The 17243-nt window shown below is 46.5% G+C and overlaps 1 protein-coding gene and 1 pseudogene across 7 annotated transcripts in view; one reads left to right on the top strand and one right to left on the bottom strand.

Moving 5' to 3' along the window:
• KATNAL1 (katanin catalytic subunit A1 like 1) overlaps window positions 1-12965 on the bottom strand; it is a 44171-nt gene extending 31206 nt beyond the window's left edge. For 4 of the 6 annotated variants that reach the window (XM_087759550.1, XM_087759546.1, XM_087759551.1 and 1 more), the window contains exons 1-3: window positions 12866-12965; window positions 4635-4718; window positions 3531-3706 (exon numbers count right to left, since the gene is read on the bottom strand). In XM_087759550.1, coding sequence (XP_087615676.1) covers window positions 3531-3692 — 162 coding nt within the window. In that variant the 5' untranslated portion in view covers window positions 3693-3706; window positions 4635-4718; window positions 12866-12965. Of the gene's footprint in view, window positions 1-3530; window positions 3707-4634; window positions 4719-6124; window positions 6164-8078; window positions 8233-12865 lie in introns of those variants that run through there. The other 2 variants (XM_087759547.1, XM_087759549.1) reach the window with 2 other exon arrangements.
• Window positions 12719-17243, top strand: part of LOC148055912 (uncharacterized) — a 69097-nt pseudogene continuing 64572 nt past the window's right edge. Inside the window, exons 1-2 of the transcript XR_015705021.1 lie at window positions 12719-12885; window positions 16538-16619. The product of XR_015705021.1 is annotated as an uncharacterized LOC148055912 (transcript). The remainder of the gene's footprint in view (window positions 12886-16537; window positions 16620-17243) is intronic.

Below are 17243 nucleotides of genomic sequence, written 5' to 3'. Positions count from 1 at the left end.
TGGTTGCAAAACAAATAAGGGTCTCAAGAGCAGGTCACCCTTGATACCCCCAAGCCAAGCTAGTTATCAGACAATCAGTGACAATGAATTTTCCAATGGGTCAGAGGAATTCTTGTGTTGTCACACCGCTGCTTTGGTGGACCCTCCAGGATGCATCTTTTGTCCTTTTGAAGTTCTGCAGGTTGTGCCAGACTAATAACACAATCCCTCTCCCTGAGCCAGCACTGATTTTTAAGTCCCAGAAGCAGTATTGCATCAAGTGGAACTGAGCCAGTCAGTTGTTCCCAGGGGAGCAGATGATACATGTTCACATTCATCCGCCTCGTAACTATCAGCACCAAGCACAAGGAACCCTTGAAATCAGGGTGCCCAGTTGCAAAGCTGAAGCTGTCTGACTGTGCGACATGAAATACAAGCCACCAAATACTTGCACACAATATCATTCTGTCCAGACCAACCTGTAGAAATTTGAAAAGCAAAGAGAGGTAGATCAAGAGCGTCTGGGATTCTGACCCAAAATCCCAACTACTTCTGGTTCACCTCTGCTCTACATTGCTAAATAAACTGCTGGGAAAATCCTGTGTAGTACACAAGGCAACAAAACAGATCCCCCTAACACGAGGTACCTATTCAGGATGGAGCACCCACTGTAGAGAAGTGACCAGATAGGGAGAACAAAGGTTCATGTAACAGGTATGAGTTGGTCAGTGGCAGAGCCACGGCTGTAACGATTCTTTGAGATGTTACTCATATGAACATTCCTATTTTATGAGGGAGCATGTACGCAAACACCTGAAACCGAGTTCACTGCCTCAGAAGTACCAGTAGGACAAACACCCTCTTCGTGTGCTGCGCACAAACGTACAGAAAGGAAGGGCATGCTTCATACTGCCAGATCCCCTCAGCGCTGGTGTCTCAGGAGTCCTTCAGGAGGTTCAAGATTGTGAATGTGCATGCAATATATCTGGAGAAGAATTGGTTTAAGTAACAATCTTCTCCTTTGAGCACTTATCTACAGGGACATTCACACTGTGGACCACTCCCAACAGTCAAAGCTCTACCTAACTAGTGTCTGCTAGAGATGGCTAAACTCCACCTCCAAAAGGGACCAGTGGTATTATCCTCTTCAGATTCCTCAGAGGATGGAGAAACTGAAGAACCTAAAGAACAGGCTAGTTCCATACACCAGAGGAGACAGAACTCCAGGTAAAAATCAATTGCATTCATCCCCTTAACCATGACCTAAAGGTTGCTTTGCTTCTCGCGCCCCTTGGAAGAAGCATACAGGTATGGGAATCTTTTGCTTCTGCACATTACTGGTACCAAGTGGGTTAGACCCGAATTTTGCTAAACTTACATAATGTGTATGGCATAGCTCTTCCACGAGAATGATCTAAAAAGAATATCTAAATATTATTTTAATATTGTGAATGAGTGTTTCTTGTGATCCAACTTTTGGTTTAATTTTTTTCAGAACAGGTTGTCTGTCAGACAGTTACTGAATGTGACTGACAGTTTGGATGTAGCTGCTGTTGGAGCTGGAAAGCAGTGCTAACATCCAAATCATCAGACTCCCTCGTAGTCTGTCTCAAGGAGTGAGAAAGCACAATTATTTATCAAGAGTGGGTAAGAAAGCAGGCCTACCTCTATAGGTCTCACCAAAACATTCAGGTGCAGGTATGGAAAAGCTAGTGGTTTCAGGGCTGCATCGTTTGCTCTCAGGACTGTATCATTTTGTTCCCACTGCTACAGGTAGTCCCATAAATGAATGAGAAGGGAAACAACCCGGGGATGGAGCACTTCTTTTTTTTTTAATCATGCTTCTTATTTTTTGGTGTCTGTCCCTGAGCTGAGACTGGCACCAGTAATGGCAAAGTGATATTCTAACAAAGCTCATCTGCCACCGCTGTGCTGGGAAGTTTCAGAATTAACATGAGCGCACAGCATGACACACGCTACCCCACCTGCTGATGATCTTTCTGGGGACAGTTCTCCAAAGCGTTTATGGGACACTGTCAGGGGCCACTCTGTTTTCACCTAAAAGGGATAATTTCTGAGAAGGTACCAACTTCAGATCCTCTGCTAAGGAGCCAGCTGCCTTCCCCAGGTAATAATCCTGGAAACTGTGTTAATGGTCCTTTTTTACTTGAGGCTTGTCTCCAATGTACAGCACACATTCCATGGTGCACAGGCTTCTCTGAAGCAGTTCAAACAACACTCAACATCATGAGACTTGAAGTAACCTTCACAAGATAAGAGCTGTTAAAAGTTTAATGGAAGAATCAATGTCATCGGAGGTAACACTAAATACTAGAAGTGAAGGCAATGCAGCGATGCAGCTGCAGAACAAGGAAAGCCTCATGCTCTACCTTCACATTAGCCACGAGTTCGGCAGGAGCTAAGGACACGCATGGGGCACGAACACCTTGCAGCAGCACGCCCTGAATGCAAATACTTGAATGTGAATATCTCCTATACAACATGCAGCTTATTACATCATCAGGAAAAGCTAGGCATTATCACACGCACGTGCTTTGCAAACCAGCTTTTAATAAGCAGACAGACTTCTACAGTTCTATGATAAACACCTATGAATAGCACTGTCATTACAAAATGATTGCTAGCAGTGTTGTAGCTATCATTACACGAAATACTCTATGTCAGTGTCAGATGTTTCAGGCACAAAACCATAACCAAAGCACCTGCTGCAACAAAAAGGAAAAATTTGCTTCTGTTTTTAAGTGACATCATTTAAACATATGATATTCAGAAAAACGCTTCTTGAAATCATCTCTTCAACTACTTACTGCAAAATTATATCTTTTATAGGAGCTATGTTCTTCTTTCAAAATATAATATTTATACAACATGAATTCTTTATTCTGGAATACAGCTTTATATGTTTAACCTCCTTTTTTTTTTTTTTGATGGAACACATTTTGTACAATGAAAAATGGGGCCACAAAATGTAAGGAAGACTTAAATACTGAAAGTGCTACATGAGGGTCCTTACATTCACCTGCAGATTACTTCCTTGGCTTCAACAGTACTCCGCTTAGCAGGGAGATGCATGTATGCAATACTAAGAGTATTACTTGGAGTTTTAGAAACCTGATCCAAATTTGCACACTGTAGCATTAGAGTTAACTGCTACTCAGACAACCATTCTAGTGATGCTAACCCATCCACTCACATCTTAGTTTACTGGACATTAGATTGTCAAAAGACAAAACAGCAAAAGGAAGTCCTCAGCAAAACAGTTTTTCCAAAACATGCAATCACACACAAACAGACCCCTGATTATCATCCTAACTGAAAACAACAAAAAAATTGATTCAATTAGAACAAAAGAATTCATTTTCAACATGCCACAAAAATTACTTTCCCATAAATATCAACAAAATATTGTGAAAGAAATGTTGTAAACTTAACTGAAATATACGTCCTCTACATCTTAATAAGGTTTGGGAAGTATAGTGTGTTTTTCAAATACCAAGTAATAGAATAAAGGCAACCTTATTTCACCCTACCTGTTGCCATTTGCCCTTAATTGCTGGATCTCTGATCGACTGGCAATGTCTCTGGATTTGCTGGATGACACCCTGGTAATATACCATAGAAGAGTCATAATTCCCAAGGAGCGCATATTCTCTTCCTTTTTTGGCATTATCACAAATCTCTGCTAAATTCATCTTCACTCAGAAATCTAAAGGAGAACATTATAATCAGAAAAATGAATTTTACACGCTGTAGAATAATTCAGACCATGACACTTTAGTTTTTTTTTTTTCTCTCATAGCTGAATTGTGCCTTTCCACCCCCCGTTCCCGTCCAGTCCCCCTCTTTTTCAACCATTTAGCTCTGGAGTATCTCTTTACTAGCCTAAAATTTGAGATCATGAATCATAACTCTTTTATAGTGATAAAAAACACAACTTCTTTGCTGCCTTTGGCCCCAATTCTGTTAAATTAATGCAAGAAAATTAAATGCCCTGCCCACACTGAACCTAACAAGCCAAACTAATTTGTAGGTCACCACAATGTATTAGCAGCCATCAACCCATGAATTACAAATCACACAAGGCATTAAATTGCTTTTTATACTGTTATATTACATACGTGCCTAAATGTGCCAACCAGCATCAAGGAAGTCTGCACTTCGCACTTTCAAAAGCCCTCACCCTAATGAGATTACGATACAGCTGAATGGCAGCTCTACTATAGACAAAGTTGAAAGCCTCATTCTGTTTAAATATTCTTTCAAAGATCCACAAGCTGACTTGGATTTTTTCATTACATTTAACATGTCACTTTGGGATTTATGGCAGAGTTGGCAATCCAAATTTAAGATTTCTTAAAACAGTGATTCCCAAAGTACAACCTTCTCCTAGTCCCCAAAACAATTTAAGATTTACAGATTTTACTAACTTTTTTATACAAGTAGTAAATCACAGCATGACTTTAAGGCAAACCCATAGTCCAACTTCTCCCAGTAACCATTCAAGAAAGCAATATTAAATCACACATTCAAAAGTAAGTTATGTTGTACAGCTGGGTTTGTATTTAAGGTTCAAGACTGAAGCAGTGCCTGCCCCGTTATCTGAATCCCACATGACCCAAAGTCTATGTCCTTACCACACAAAAAGAGCATCCGTTACTTTCCCTTGTCCTCTGACTCAGGATGGGTGGGGTCTCTGACATTCACCCAGATATAAACGTCTGGAAATCAAAAATAAAAAATTACAATTCATACTACGCAATGCAGAGAGTTGCATTGATCAAGGGGGAGGAGGCTGGCTCAGGAGGGTCATCCACTAGCTGCATCGAGCGTTCGGCAAGACCAAGGCAGTGGAGAAGAAAGAGGGAAGGAGGGATACAGCCAGATGGAGAGAGACCAGGGCGCGGGGCCTGGCGCAGCACACAGTTCAGGCTGCACGGCTGAAGACAGCCCACGATATGGGGGTGCATGCAGTAGGAGCAGGTGGTAGCAGAGAGAAGCCAGAACAGGGAGAAACAACCTTTTACATCCTAGTGGGTTGTAAAAACGTTAGTAGTTTTTATAGAACAGACAAGACAAGATCAAGATGGCATTAAGGAGGATGTATCTTATGCCTTTGTATTCCCTTATGCTTAGCAAAATTCAAACCTCTGACAATAAGTTAAACATATATCCACATGACCTTCATTCTGCCCTCCCTGAACGCTGCCTATAGCAAACACACACTCTGCCTCTCAACGGTGCTGAACTGATGGTCCTTACCACTGCCTGCAGCTGCACGCCAGGTCTGCTCCACCACCTCTTCACTCCTGCTCCCTGCAACTAAGCCACGGAAAGCTGCTACCCTCACTTAAACCCACAGGCCGCACCGCTTCCACATGGCTGAAGACTTTGATGGCAAGAACGTGCTGCTGCCCCACAGCTGGCACTCCACCGAGCACAGCAAGATGCATTGGGGCTTACTTGTCCTCGTGCTGTGCCGCACATTTCAGCTTGCAGATCATTCCCATGGGCTGTTACAAACTTCTGGGCAGGGAGCAGAACTAAGGTGGAAAGTGTGACGGCCCTAATTTTGTCTTCTCTCAGTGCTGAGGAAGGGTAGGATACATCGCTGGAAAGCTCCAGCTCTGTGGCAATTAAGACCATTTAATTTTAAAATACAGAAGATGATAACTGATAGAAAAAAGCAATATCACTTGCATTGTACTGGAAATGGATAAAAAGATAGGAACTGAATATAAGTTACGACCCATTCAGATCTGATGAGTCAACTTATAAATGAACAAAACACTACCTGGGGCACAATCCATTGCCCCGTCTTCAAACACATCCAGGTTAGGATCTGATACACAACCGGCTTGTCCCCGTAAGGAAAACGGTCCTCAAATCTTTGGAGGTTTTCCCCACGTGTAGCAAAAAAGAGAGTAAATAAAACATTTCTAAGGAACTGCTGCATTCAATTCCTAGAAATCCATTAAACGGAACACGTACTTAGTTTAGCAATCTCTTGTATCTGTTTATTACAGCTAGTTCCCCCCCTGCAGGCATGTGTTAAACTTCCTTTTGCCTTAAGAGGGCTGACACTCACATCCAGCTCCCCTTAACCCCAGAAGAGTGCTCTGCTCACCAGAGGAGACAACCTCCTTGCCTCCGGTGGAAGCTGGGCCGGCCCCTGGGCAGGAGGCAAGGCGCAGCAGCCAGGCGGACACGTGCTCACTTCAGAAGAGTGGTTAGTGCAGGGAGCTGGGAAGCAGGAGGCAGAAAAATTTACATGGTCTTCAAACTGCAGGGGGAAACCAAATGGGAGTCTCACATTTCCTCCAGCAACCAAGAGTTTGGGGACTTCTGGCCTCATGCTGGTGACACGGACGCTTAACCAAAAGCTTGATACCCAATGCGTCACGCTGGAGAGCTTCTAAACATCGATGGGCACTGAAACTTGGAGCATACAGGGAGGTTGGTGCATGTACACGTAGGTACCTACTGAGCAGTTGACGCCTCCAGAGCTAGGCTGATAAAAGCCTCTGGATCTTTCTCTTGGATTCAGGCACTTCAATTTTTACTTATCACCTACTCTAGACACCAAAGCAGGTAATATAGATTGAGAAGGTGAATATAACATCACCCATATACCTGAAACATGTTTGAAACAGCAACTGTAGACCTCAGTCCTAAATCAGTGCTCCCCCTGACCCCCAGGCAGTGCTTTGAGGTCCTATTGCGATAAGACTGGCTATTTTAAACTAATGGCTAACAACAGTTTAAACCAACTACAAACCTTTTACGCACACCAGCAATGGTAACGTTAGTTCAGAATAACCAAAGCAAGTCAAAACAAATATGTCCAAAATGAAGGAAAAATTTTTTTTAGGAAGGAATTCCTTCCTGGATTGTTTTCTGGACGACCCCACTCTTCAGTGCCAGAGGTGGGGAGGAAGAGATAGCAAGAACTAGTTGGGGGCTTTTTCATGTTATGTACTTATTTTTTATTATCTGTTCTACATTATATTATAGAGTTCATACAACATTGCAAACGTCCAAGGAACCAGACATCCAGAAGTCATAAATAGTGCTTTTGTTGTTCGTTTTTTTGTTGTTTGGGGTTTTGTTTAAATATTTGATTTTCCTACCATATCACAGCCACATCTTTTAAATAAATACACAATCAGGGACAACTGTTGTCAGGTACATTTAGAACAACTTAGACATTACTTGTGACACCAGCTTTTTATTCTGTCATTGCGTGGTTCTTTCCTGCACTAGACCATAACAGCTCCACGGTACGTCAAGATATCCTTGGAGATTCCTTAGTCTACGGATCATTGACAAGAAGAGACATTACAGATATTCATGTCGGCAGAGCTGCCACACATGGGGTCTTAAGCCCACTTGTTAAAAACCCTGCAGCAGCTAGGCTAAAAGGTCACAGGGGATATTAATCTCTATTCTTTGGAGCATAAGCTGAGCTGATCCCTATCTGGGGTCAGAAAAGAATTTTTCTCCCAGAACTAAAGCAACGCACAATTGAGCAAGATCCAAAAGACAGTCTCTATTTTAACATTAAAGCATTATACACACACAAACATATCCACAGGCAGATACAGTGACTGTGTGAGTGGCGGGCAAAGGGGGACAGCCTGTTTAGTACACTATTCCAAACTTGTGTGCAACACCAGTGGGAATGCAGGACAACTGCCCCCCTTTAACCGGTCTCCCACTTAACCTCACCCCAGTGCTACCAGAGGCAATAAATGCCCTCCCCTGTAGATGGGGTCTGTAGCAGGGGTTTTCCTATTGCTCGATACTGAACATTCAACTCTGCAAACAAAAGGCATCTCTGCTATCTTTACATCTCTTGTATGCCTGTGTGTTTTGACGCAATCAGTTACACAACTGCGTCCCATTTTCTCCACAGGCACTCGACTCTTGCACAGGATGGATGGCACTCATTAAATGAGCAGTTACTCATTTTTGCTTTACTCTGATTGCTTCGATAGTCACATCAAGCCTTATTTACTGCCTACTAATCAGACTTTTCTCCAAATCAGTTTTAATTCCTCACTGATAGGGCTATAACATACCTGTTTTTTTCTGGACATGTGTCTTTCTCTGACCAAAATTTTACCCAGGCAGACCAAAAATTTTCCACAGCTCCCTGAGATTGCTGGACATATGGTCTCACGTCATAGCAGCTGTGCAATATTGCTGACTGGACAGCTGAACATCTGGAACGGCCTGGACATACACAGATGAAGACTGGTTACTAATTCTGTTTCTCATTTTCTGTAAATCAGCCGTGCAGCATGATGTCGGGCATCCCGAAACGCAATGTAAGAGACCCGACTAACGTGACAAGACAGAGCGCCACGCTGTTAGGCACCATCTTCTCAAATCCAGTGCTGAGGTACAACTATACATTTTCCACTTCTACAAATAGAGCCGGGATGGCCCTCTGCCGCTGCACAACCCCAGAACGGGTCGATTGCCACGCAGAGCAAAGCAAGGAAGTGAATTCCAGCATTAAGAGGTTTTGATTTTTGGATTTATCCACTTTTCGTGTGCACCCATTTCTATTACCAGAGTCTAAGCAATGAACTGAAGTTGTTCCTTTCTCAAATTCTTCTTACTGCTTGGAAGCTTTTCCTTACAATTAATCTAAACCTGCCCTCCTCAGTTTAAGGCCATATTGTTTTCGTAAGCCAGCTTCAACCAGTTTCGAACACCTTCCTCTCCCTCGATTATGTTTTCACTTAAAATAGTACAACGATCCTATTTTCCATTTTCTCTTCAAAGTTAAAATTTGTTAACATAGAGACATATAACAATATGACCTGGAAAAGCATAAACTGCGACACTAACTGGAACGTTATCAGAGGAAGAAAAAAGCATTTTTTCCCTGCATGACATGCGATTCCTACTAGAAGCTTACAGAAGTCTATCTCTGACTGAAATACATACTGTATTGCTTTTTCATGTGCTTGATGTATTTTATTTGATTTTTAAGAGTAAGTTATTAAAAATGCAATTATTAAAAAAAAAAATGAGTCTTGCCTGCTTTATTAGAAAGATTATCCCTCTTATTTTGGACTTGGGTACAGAACAACTGGTCTTCATTTATAATAATTAACTGTCCCTGTTCAGAAGCAATCACTGATGCTGCAGACAATTATCAGGCATTACGTTCGCATGACAAAAACAACATTTTAACTGATCATTGTCAGATAAAATACAAACAAACAAAAGGCTTGCCAAGTTCCACGGCCAAATCTATCCTTCCCTGTTAACTTGGCTTTGTTTAAACTGGCAGCAGCGGTCTCATGGACTGGTGTGGAAGCTAACGATCATTACCTCATAGGATCACAACTCCTGTTAAAAATACATATATAAATAAGAATGTGGCTCAGTTCCAGCAGATTTGGATTTAAACTACATTTAAATGGCTTCTTGCATCAAAGACGAGAAGCCTGCTACACCAGTGCTCTGCTCTTTTTTTCCTTTTGCTGTGTGCATCAGCAGCGACAAGAATGGCTACAACCGCCGCAGCGGCACAGGGGGTTGCAGTAGGTAATGTCATTGGAGCGTTCACTCCCTGTTCGACATGTCACTTCAAAGCAGCACACACACCAGATAAAATGTACACACACACCATGGGCCAGGAAACCCAGCATCGAGGGATCTTTCAATTCAGTTAACTGCTTTCTGTTAACTGGCTTTTGGTTTCTTTGCACTGAAACTCTGTTTTGAAATAGCAGACGTGGAGTTAATGGGGAAATGTGTATGGAAGTGGGAAGGAGAAGAAGCATGCACACAGGCCTCAAACTATTTTTGTGTGGAATCTTCTGAGAGCTAACTTGAAACAGAGAGTTGAATGTTATTTTAAATGCAAGTGGAAAAAAAAAAATCTTCAAATGAAGTAAAGATATTCACCACAAGTTAACAGTAAACACAAATACATAAGAAACCACTGAACAGTCAGTCAGTGTTTTAATTAGATATAATATACTATAGCACTGAACGGAAAGCACCCTGGAGAATGAAATGGCCATTTGCAGTCTTTGAATGACAATTTTCTGAAAAACTAGAAAGAGGAGAACAAGAGATTGCTATGCTATTCCTAAGACTGACTACAAAAATGTATTCTTCTCCAGAGCACCTCATGTACCAGCTTCAGGCATGTCCATACAATCACATCTCTGTTATTTAGGGTAACAAGGTGTTCATCAGCTAGGCTGGGTAAGAAATGAAAATAGCTAACACAAACACTATGGGGCACTCTAAGGAGCGTAGCTCCATACACGTGCAGTTTATGCAGCGAGAGGCTTGCTAGCTTCTTCTCCACCTTAGCCTTGCCGGACCCAGACTGGCTCTACGCATCTCCCTTCTCTCCAGCACAGTCTCCAGGGCTTCTGGCGTTAGTACCACACCAAACCTAAGCCAGTGTCCAGGTGGCACCAGCCCTGAGGTGACCGATCCCTCCTCTGGCAGGATGCAGGGCTCAGATACCTGAAGGGTTCTGCAGGGCCCGTCTGGAGCTCAGCAAAGTGGAACTTGGCCCAAATCAATAATCCCTCTGGCCCTTTGTGGAGCCACTTGCTTCTCTGCACATCATGTGTGTAAGCACTTCTGGTGGAGCAAACGTGCCACCAAAGACTCCCAAGATGGGTCTGTGCAGAGCCTGCTTGGGTTCAAAGTGTTTATTAGGTCAGGCTCTGTGCCAAGAAAGGCAGTTAAACTGCTTCTGCACCTGGCCCTGGATACAGCAGATCCACGTTCCCACAGCGCTGCGGCTCGCGAGCCCTGCCAGACCGTAGTCAGCTCCACAAAGATTCAGTTCTGGTGCTGCTACATTCCTCGCGCAGCCAATCTGCAACCCAGATAAACTTTCCATGAATAATTGCAGGTTTAATGGACTCAAACATGTGTTTATAACCCTGACTCATAAGGTCAGAATTCAGGCCTGGATACTTTTTCACCTTTTGGATTCCCCTTTGAATTTCAAAGAATTGGCTCTTTAGGACTATGAATGTGTATTTCTTTTATTAGAATTTTGCTTTTTTAAATTGTTCTAAAGAATAGTATATATTCTTTAAAATATACATTTATACGCATATTGCTGTTAGTGCTGCAGACATCAAGGCTTCAGATTTCTCAGCCCAGAAGAATCAGCTTTTTTTTCTGCAACTATTTACACAGCAAACCAGATAGAGGCCTATTGTTATTTCCTTGTCTTCCATTTACTTTTCTAGCTATCTTGAGATTGTGATTAGCTCAGGGCAGGATTCATTCCTCTCCATTACCTGCTCAAAGGCCCAAGTCTCCGAGAGCAAAGCACCCTGGAAGCACGCTGCAGCAGCGATGTTCGCTTCTGCAGTAAGTGCAGTAAGTACCAGGAGCTGCAGAGAAGCCTAAAGCCTGCCTAGGATGTATCTGACATGGGGGTGGGGGGGAAGAAAAAAAAGAAACCGCCCAAACACCTTCAACTGCAATAAAAAAAATCCAACTTCCATTGGAAAGAAACCCATCTCTGTAACATTTGAAACTGTATTACAAACAGACGTTCAATATTCATACATAAGGGAGTACTAATGCACTGATGCTTTTAAGATGCAGATTTTCAGGAAGAAAAAATAACTCCCTCTAATATACCAATCATAAATATGTACATTTTAAATATGATATGGAACAGGAACTGTAATTTTATTCCCTCCCCATGCCTGTTGGAGAATACAAGGTAAAGGGTAACACTATAGAACTGTCATCAGAGGAAACGGAGAGGGAAAAGAGACAAATGCCAATACCGACATCATGACAGAAGCGTGGTCACAACAGAAATGAAGCAAAAATATCTGAAAAAGTAACACTGTGTCTGCTCATATAAAGATCACCTAGTGCAGCAAGCTCAACAGAGCCCAAGTGCGGCAGGACACGTGAAACTGCAAACCATGAAGTAAACTGGCGGGAGAGACGCCCCTGGGCCCCAGCTCTGGGCGCCCTCCGACCGCGGCCTCCCCCGTATCCATTACCCAGCCCCCAGCCTACTCTGCCTTCTCCACAGCCCTCCCCTGCCTCTGCTCGCCACTCCTCCCCCCGCAGACCTCTCCCCTCTCCTCCGACTGTGTTCCCATCTGCCCCCTCCTCCCAGTCCTTCCCCCCTCGGCCTCCGGCGGAGCCCTCCGCTGGCATCCGCACGCCACCCTCCCCCCGGCGCACCCCCTAACTGCACCCACCCGCGTTTCTCCCACGCACCCCCACCCCTGCATTCGCTCGTCCTGCAACACGCCTGCCCTTCCGCAGCCATCTGCGCGCCCGCATCCCCCTCCCTCGCTGGCACAGCCCTGGCACCGCACCCCGCCCTTCCTCCAGCACACTCCTCCTCCTGCACCCCCCGCCCTCCGGTGCGCCCCGTACCCGCCCCCGCGCTCCCCCTCCACACCGCCCCTCCCGCCAGCCCCCTGCTGCGGTAACGGGGCACCCTCGACCCCCCTCCACAGCGCTCCGGCCCCATCGTCCCCTCGGTGGAGGCTCCGGAGGGCGAGCCTCCCCTCCCCACAACGCTCTCCTCTGCGGGGGCAAAGCCGCAACACCCATCTGCGGCCCCCCCCCCCAGGCGGGCGCGCTGGGGTTTGTAGTTCCCACCCGCCGCCTCGCCCCCCAGCGCCCAGCGCCCGGCGGGGGGCGCGGGACTACACTTCCCAGCAGCCTCCGCGGAGGGGGGGGCTGCCCCCCGCCAGCCTCTCCCGCCGCTACCCCTCACCGCCGCCGCCTCCCTCACCGTGGCGGGACGGCGGCCGTTGGGCCGAGGTCCCAGCCGCCGCCCGCCCCGGGCAGCGCCGTGAGGGTCCGCCCTGTAGCCGGGCCCTGCCGTTACCTGGGAGAGCCGGGGTGCGGGTGCGTGTCCGCGGACGGGAGCGGCGCGGGGCGGGGGGCGCCGTCCTTCTGCTCTGTCAGACCGAGGGGGGGGAGAGGCACCGAGGGGGGGGGGCGGGCGGGCGGGGGAGGGGGTGCGCGCGCGCGGCGGCGGCGGCGACGGGCGGTTGCCATGGCGGCGGCGGCGGGGCGCGGGGAGGGGACGGCGCGGCATCCCGCTACCCCGCCCCCGCCGGGAGGGCGCCGGGCCCCGGGCGCTGCCGGGCCCGCTCCGGTCAGGCCGCGGCCGCCGCGGAGCCTCCCCGGCCTTGCCCCGGCAGGGGGAAAGGGTGGGGTTTTCCCGGCGAGCTGAAAACAAAGGGAAGTGCCGCTGCCTCGCCGGGGATGGCTGCGGGTGCTGCCTGCCCCCGCCAAGCCCGCCCTTCGGGGAAGGTCTCGGTATCGGACACCGCGGCCGGAGGCAGGCGGAGAGCCTCTCCCCTGCAGCCCGCCGCGGTCCCCGGCGAGGGGGGAGGAGAGCAGCGCGTCCCGGCTCGGCTGGCGAGGGCGGGCCCCGCCGCCGCCCCCGCTCCTGGGTGCGCTGCGGTCCGTCTGCCGTCGGGGTTTCGGGGGGCAGGCACCCGCGGAGAACGCAAACCTCGCCCGTTCGCGCCCCGGCGAAGGGAGCGGCGAGGGGCGGGAGGGCGTGCGGCCGTCCCGCCCGGGCAGGCAGGAGGGGACCCGCCGCCTTTGCCAGCGGGTTTGATGGCTCTGCTAGGACCGCGGAGGGACCGCGGTGGGGATTTGCCCGCTCCTGGGACCGCAGCGACCGCGGGCAGCCTCACAGGGCGGCACCCCCCGGTTCGTGTCGCCTGCTGGGGGTGAGCGTTACCGAGCGTTTCCGAAGCGCGCCTCTCGCAGTGAACGTGAGCAGCCTGGTCTCCTGCGAGGGGAGCGGTGGGGTTAGAAACCTCTCTAAGGATGCCGTTTCGCAGTTAATGCAAGCCAGCCTGTGTCTGTATTGCCACCAAAAGGGGCAGTCCTGCCTTCCTCCCTGATCCCTATGCTTTCCTGTTTGTTATTTACACGGCAATAACGCTTATGTTGCCATCTGGCAAGGCAAGCCTGGGATATGATCTGGTGGAAAGCCAGTTATGCCCCTCCAAAAAATTACCAGAGTTCAGCTGGATCAAGTTCTTCTGCTCGCTGACCCTGCAGAGCTGCTGCAGGCGCCAGACGGCAGAGGAGACACGGAGGCAGGAGCAGCGCAGTGAGATCCCGGTGGATCTGAGCTGCGTCGCTGCGTGCGGCTGCACCGCTGCAGTGAGTCCTCGCTGCTGTAACTGCCTTGTGACAGCCCTGAGAGTGTCCCACTGATGATGATCTTGTGGTCGCTACCAGTAATGGCACGTGATTTCTCTGGAAAATGTCAATCGTAGTTACCTTAAGGTAGCAGCGTGAGGTGGTATCTCACAATAAGGTTCCCAGAAATACGAACTGACACAAGTGAAAGAGCAGGGATTGAAACTAAAAGCTCGGTGTGCCTCTTAAACAACACAGCATGTGTGAATGTGTCACTCATATATCTACAGATCTTGTTTCCCTCAAAATCATGTGGAGATTCTTATGCCTTTGTGAGTATTTTAGAACTGGGGCCAAAATCGTGATGAATTCATAACAGCTGCGACTCTGGCTTCCCCTTTTTCCAGATTTCTTCGAACTTGCCTGCCCATGACATCAATTCCTGCTGGTTTTTCACATACCCAAAAGCATAGATGCTGTGCAGACCTTACAGAGCTCAGGGCTTCTTGGGGAGAGCAGATCATAAGGAGCTTGCTCCTAGCACTGTCGTAATATCCCTTCCCACAAGACTATATACCTCTTATCACATTAGGCAACAACACGTTAACTGCTTTGTCTGAGAATCGTATCCCCCAGCTAGGAAATTGTGACACAGAGAAGGCTGGTTATTTAGTCATAGTCTCTGTTTGGTTTGGGATTTTTTTTTTCCCTATCCCTTTTTGTAGAAATGCTTGAGTTGAGCGGGGCTGCTTTCTAGTGGCAGAGGGTACCCATGCTACCACTGACCTCCCTTTGAAAAGTAGTTGCTCAACACCAGAGCAATACCAGTGTCACCCTGGTTGGACCCCTCAGGGGGAAAGTTTGGTAAGCGTTGGTCTACACAGTTTGTCAAGATCTGCTAAGTGACTGAGTCGGCAGGAAGAGAACCGCATCTCCAGGTTCCTAGCCCTGCACGCTAGGTGTGTGTAAGGATCATAGGATGATTCACGTTGGAAGGGACCTCAGGAGGTCATCTAGTCCAGCCAGGCAATCAAAAGCTCATCAACTTGTTAATAAAGCAAAGGAATGGTAGCCGTGAGTGTGAAATTTCTTAGCCTTTCCTATTGCCGCAGTCAGACAAACTCCAGCATATCTGGCTGGAGTGATGCAAAAAATACCGCTTCCCTGACCATCTATTCTGCCTCCTTACTGAAGGTTCCTGCCTTCACAACAGTCCCTGGATTGGAAAACGCTAATGTTTCTAATCCATTTTAATACAAAACACGACATTAAAGTCATCTTTTATCAGCAGTTTAAGCTAATTTGTTTGACCTTGTATTGAAGCAGCTGGGTCTAGTGCACGTGTTTCATTCCATCGACTCCGCTGTGAGGCAGGAATCTCAGGCAAAGAGAAAGTAAGAAATTGCTGGGAGGGGACGTGACACCTTAAGCCACTGAAACGTTTTACTATGGGTATATTCTCACGGCTTAAATCTTTTTATTTTTTGATAGAGGCTATAAACCTAGTTGTTCTGGATAAGACATGATGTTGCTGGGTGTCGGCGGCTGTGGTTAGGCGGGCTCCAGCTGTGCTGGTGGAGGAGAGCATTACTCACAGGCAGACCCCAGAGACTTATCATGCCCTTTTTCAGCGATCTGCAAATCTGCCAGCAGAGCTGATTGTGTGCCCTCTCTCTCTGATTTATTCTAGTCAGTTCAATCAGAAGCTGATATAAATTAATGTAACTCTTTTGCCATGAACATTTGATTTGGTTCAAAAGTGTCTCTTCAGCTAGAGTAATTGCAGACACTGTCAGATAAGTTTAAAGCTATCCACTCTTAGGGTCTGTGTCAGATTAACAAAACTGGTTTCTGAATTGATTTGGTTGTCATTATATAAATTCCATAGACTGTGTCTAACTCAGATGGCTGGCACAGGCTTTTAGCACAAAGTAGCGGAGAGCTTCATTTGTAACCTCCTCCCACACACAAACTTCTGCAGAAGAAGGTTGAAAACATATGCGATCTCTATGAATTATGAACTGCCCTTTGCTTTTGTCTTCCCTTCCCCTTGCAATTATATTTAACTAGACCACAGGAATTATTGTGCCTTCGTAATAATCACTCATGCTCACATGCAAACATAACTCTGTACCAAAGATCTTACAGGCTACGTTCAGAAATGCTGTAATAATGGAAGGTGAAAAACAATGGGGAAGCAATAGGGAAAAGAAGGTGCATGTTACGTATTCATGGACATTAACCTTGCAAGGGAAGTTATGCAGAACTCAGTAAAAGCATCAGCAGACACACACTGTTAATTTTTGTACACACATAGTAATTGTTCTTCAGCGTAGATATTTTTGTGGTATGATATTTATCAGTATGACACATTCACCAGTTTCTCTCCTAGGAAAGAACCTCAGAGTCTGAACCTTGAGAAATTGTGATGGAGTGGCAACACAGAAGGATTTAGTCAACATCTTTCACCCAAGGTACATCTCAAAATGCTGTGAATTGTTAACAGAGAACAGTGCAAGAGAAAGCAGTTGATTTGCAAAGGAGATTTCAGTTAAGCCAGAAAGTGAGAGTAGGAGTGGACACGGGTGTTTGTATTTATCTGGTCAAATGTAGACATCTGTCTTGTAGACCTTTGCCTCTAAGTTAGCTTTCCTCTAAGTTTTTTCATGGTAGAGAGAGAGATAGGTACTTCAGGGATACAATTCCCACTTTGACCAAAGTGGACTGTGCCCAGAATGTGTTTAATTTTTTCCAGTGCTTGTAGCAGACTTAGCTGATCAGCATAAATACGAGTGTTTGCACTGTAGATGCCTAAAGGTAGGTGAGAGGAGTCCCGCCGAATGTGTTTGTTGCATTGTTAGAGCCATAGAGAAAGCTGTCATGGCAGTTATGACTAGGTTGATTACAATGATGAAGAACACGCCAATGCCAGATTAATGGAAAATAAAAGTAGAAGAGAAGACAGATCTTTGAGATGGGTTGAAGCAAGCCCACGGTAGGTTGAAAAAAAGAGTTCTGCTTTGAGTCTGTGGACAGAAGTTAGAAGAAGTAACAGGAACTAGGATATTGTGTTTCTTTTCTGTGTATACTTAACATGC

This window comes from Nipponia nippon, unplaced genomic scaffold, assembly GCF_047370975.1.
Source record: "Nipponia nippon isolate SJK-2023a ecotype South Korea unplaced genomic scaffold, ASM4737097v1 scaffold_2, whole genome shotgun sequence".
Taxonomy (NCBI): domain Eukaryota; kingdom Metazoa; phylum Chordata; class Aves; order Pelecaniformes; family Threskiornithidae; genus Nipponia; species Nipponia nippon.
The sequence above is the reverse complement of the archived record's forward strand: the minus strand, read 5'-3'. Positions and strand labels throughout refer to the sequence as shown.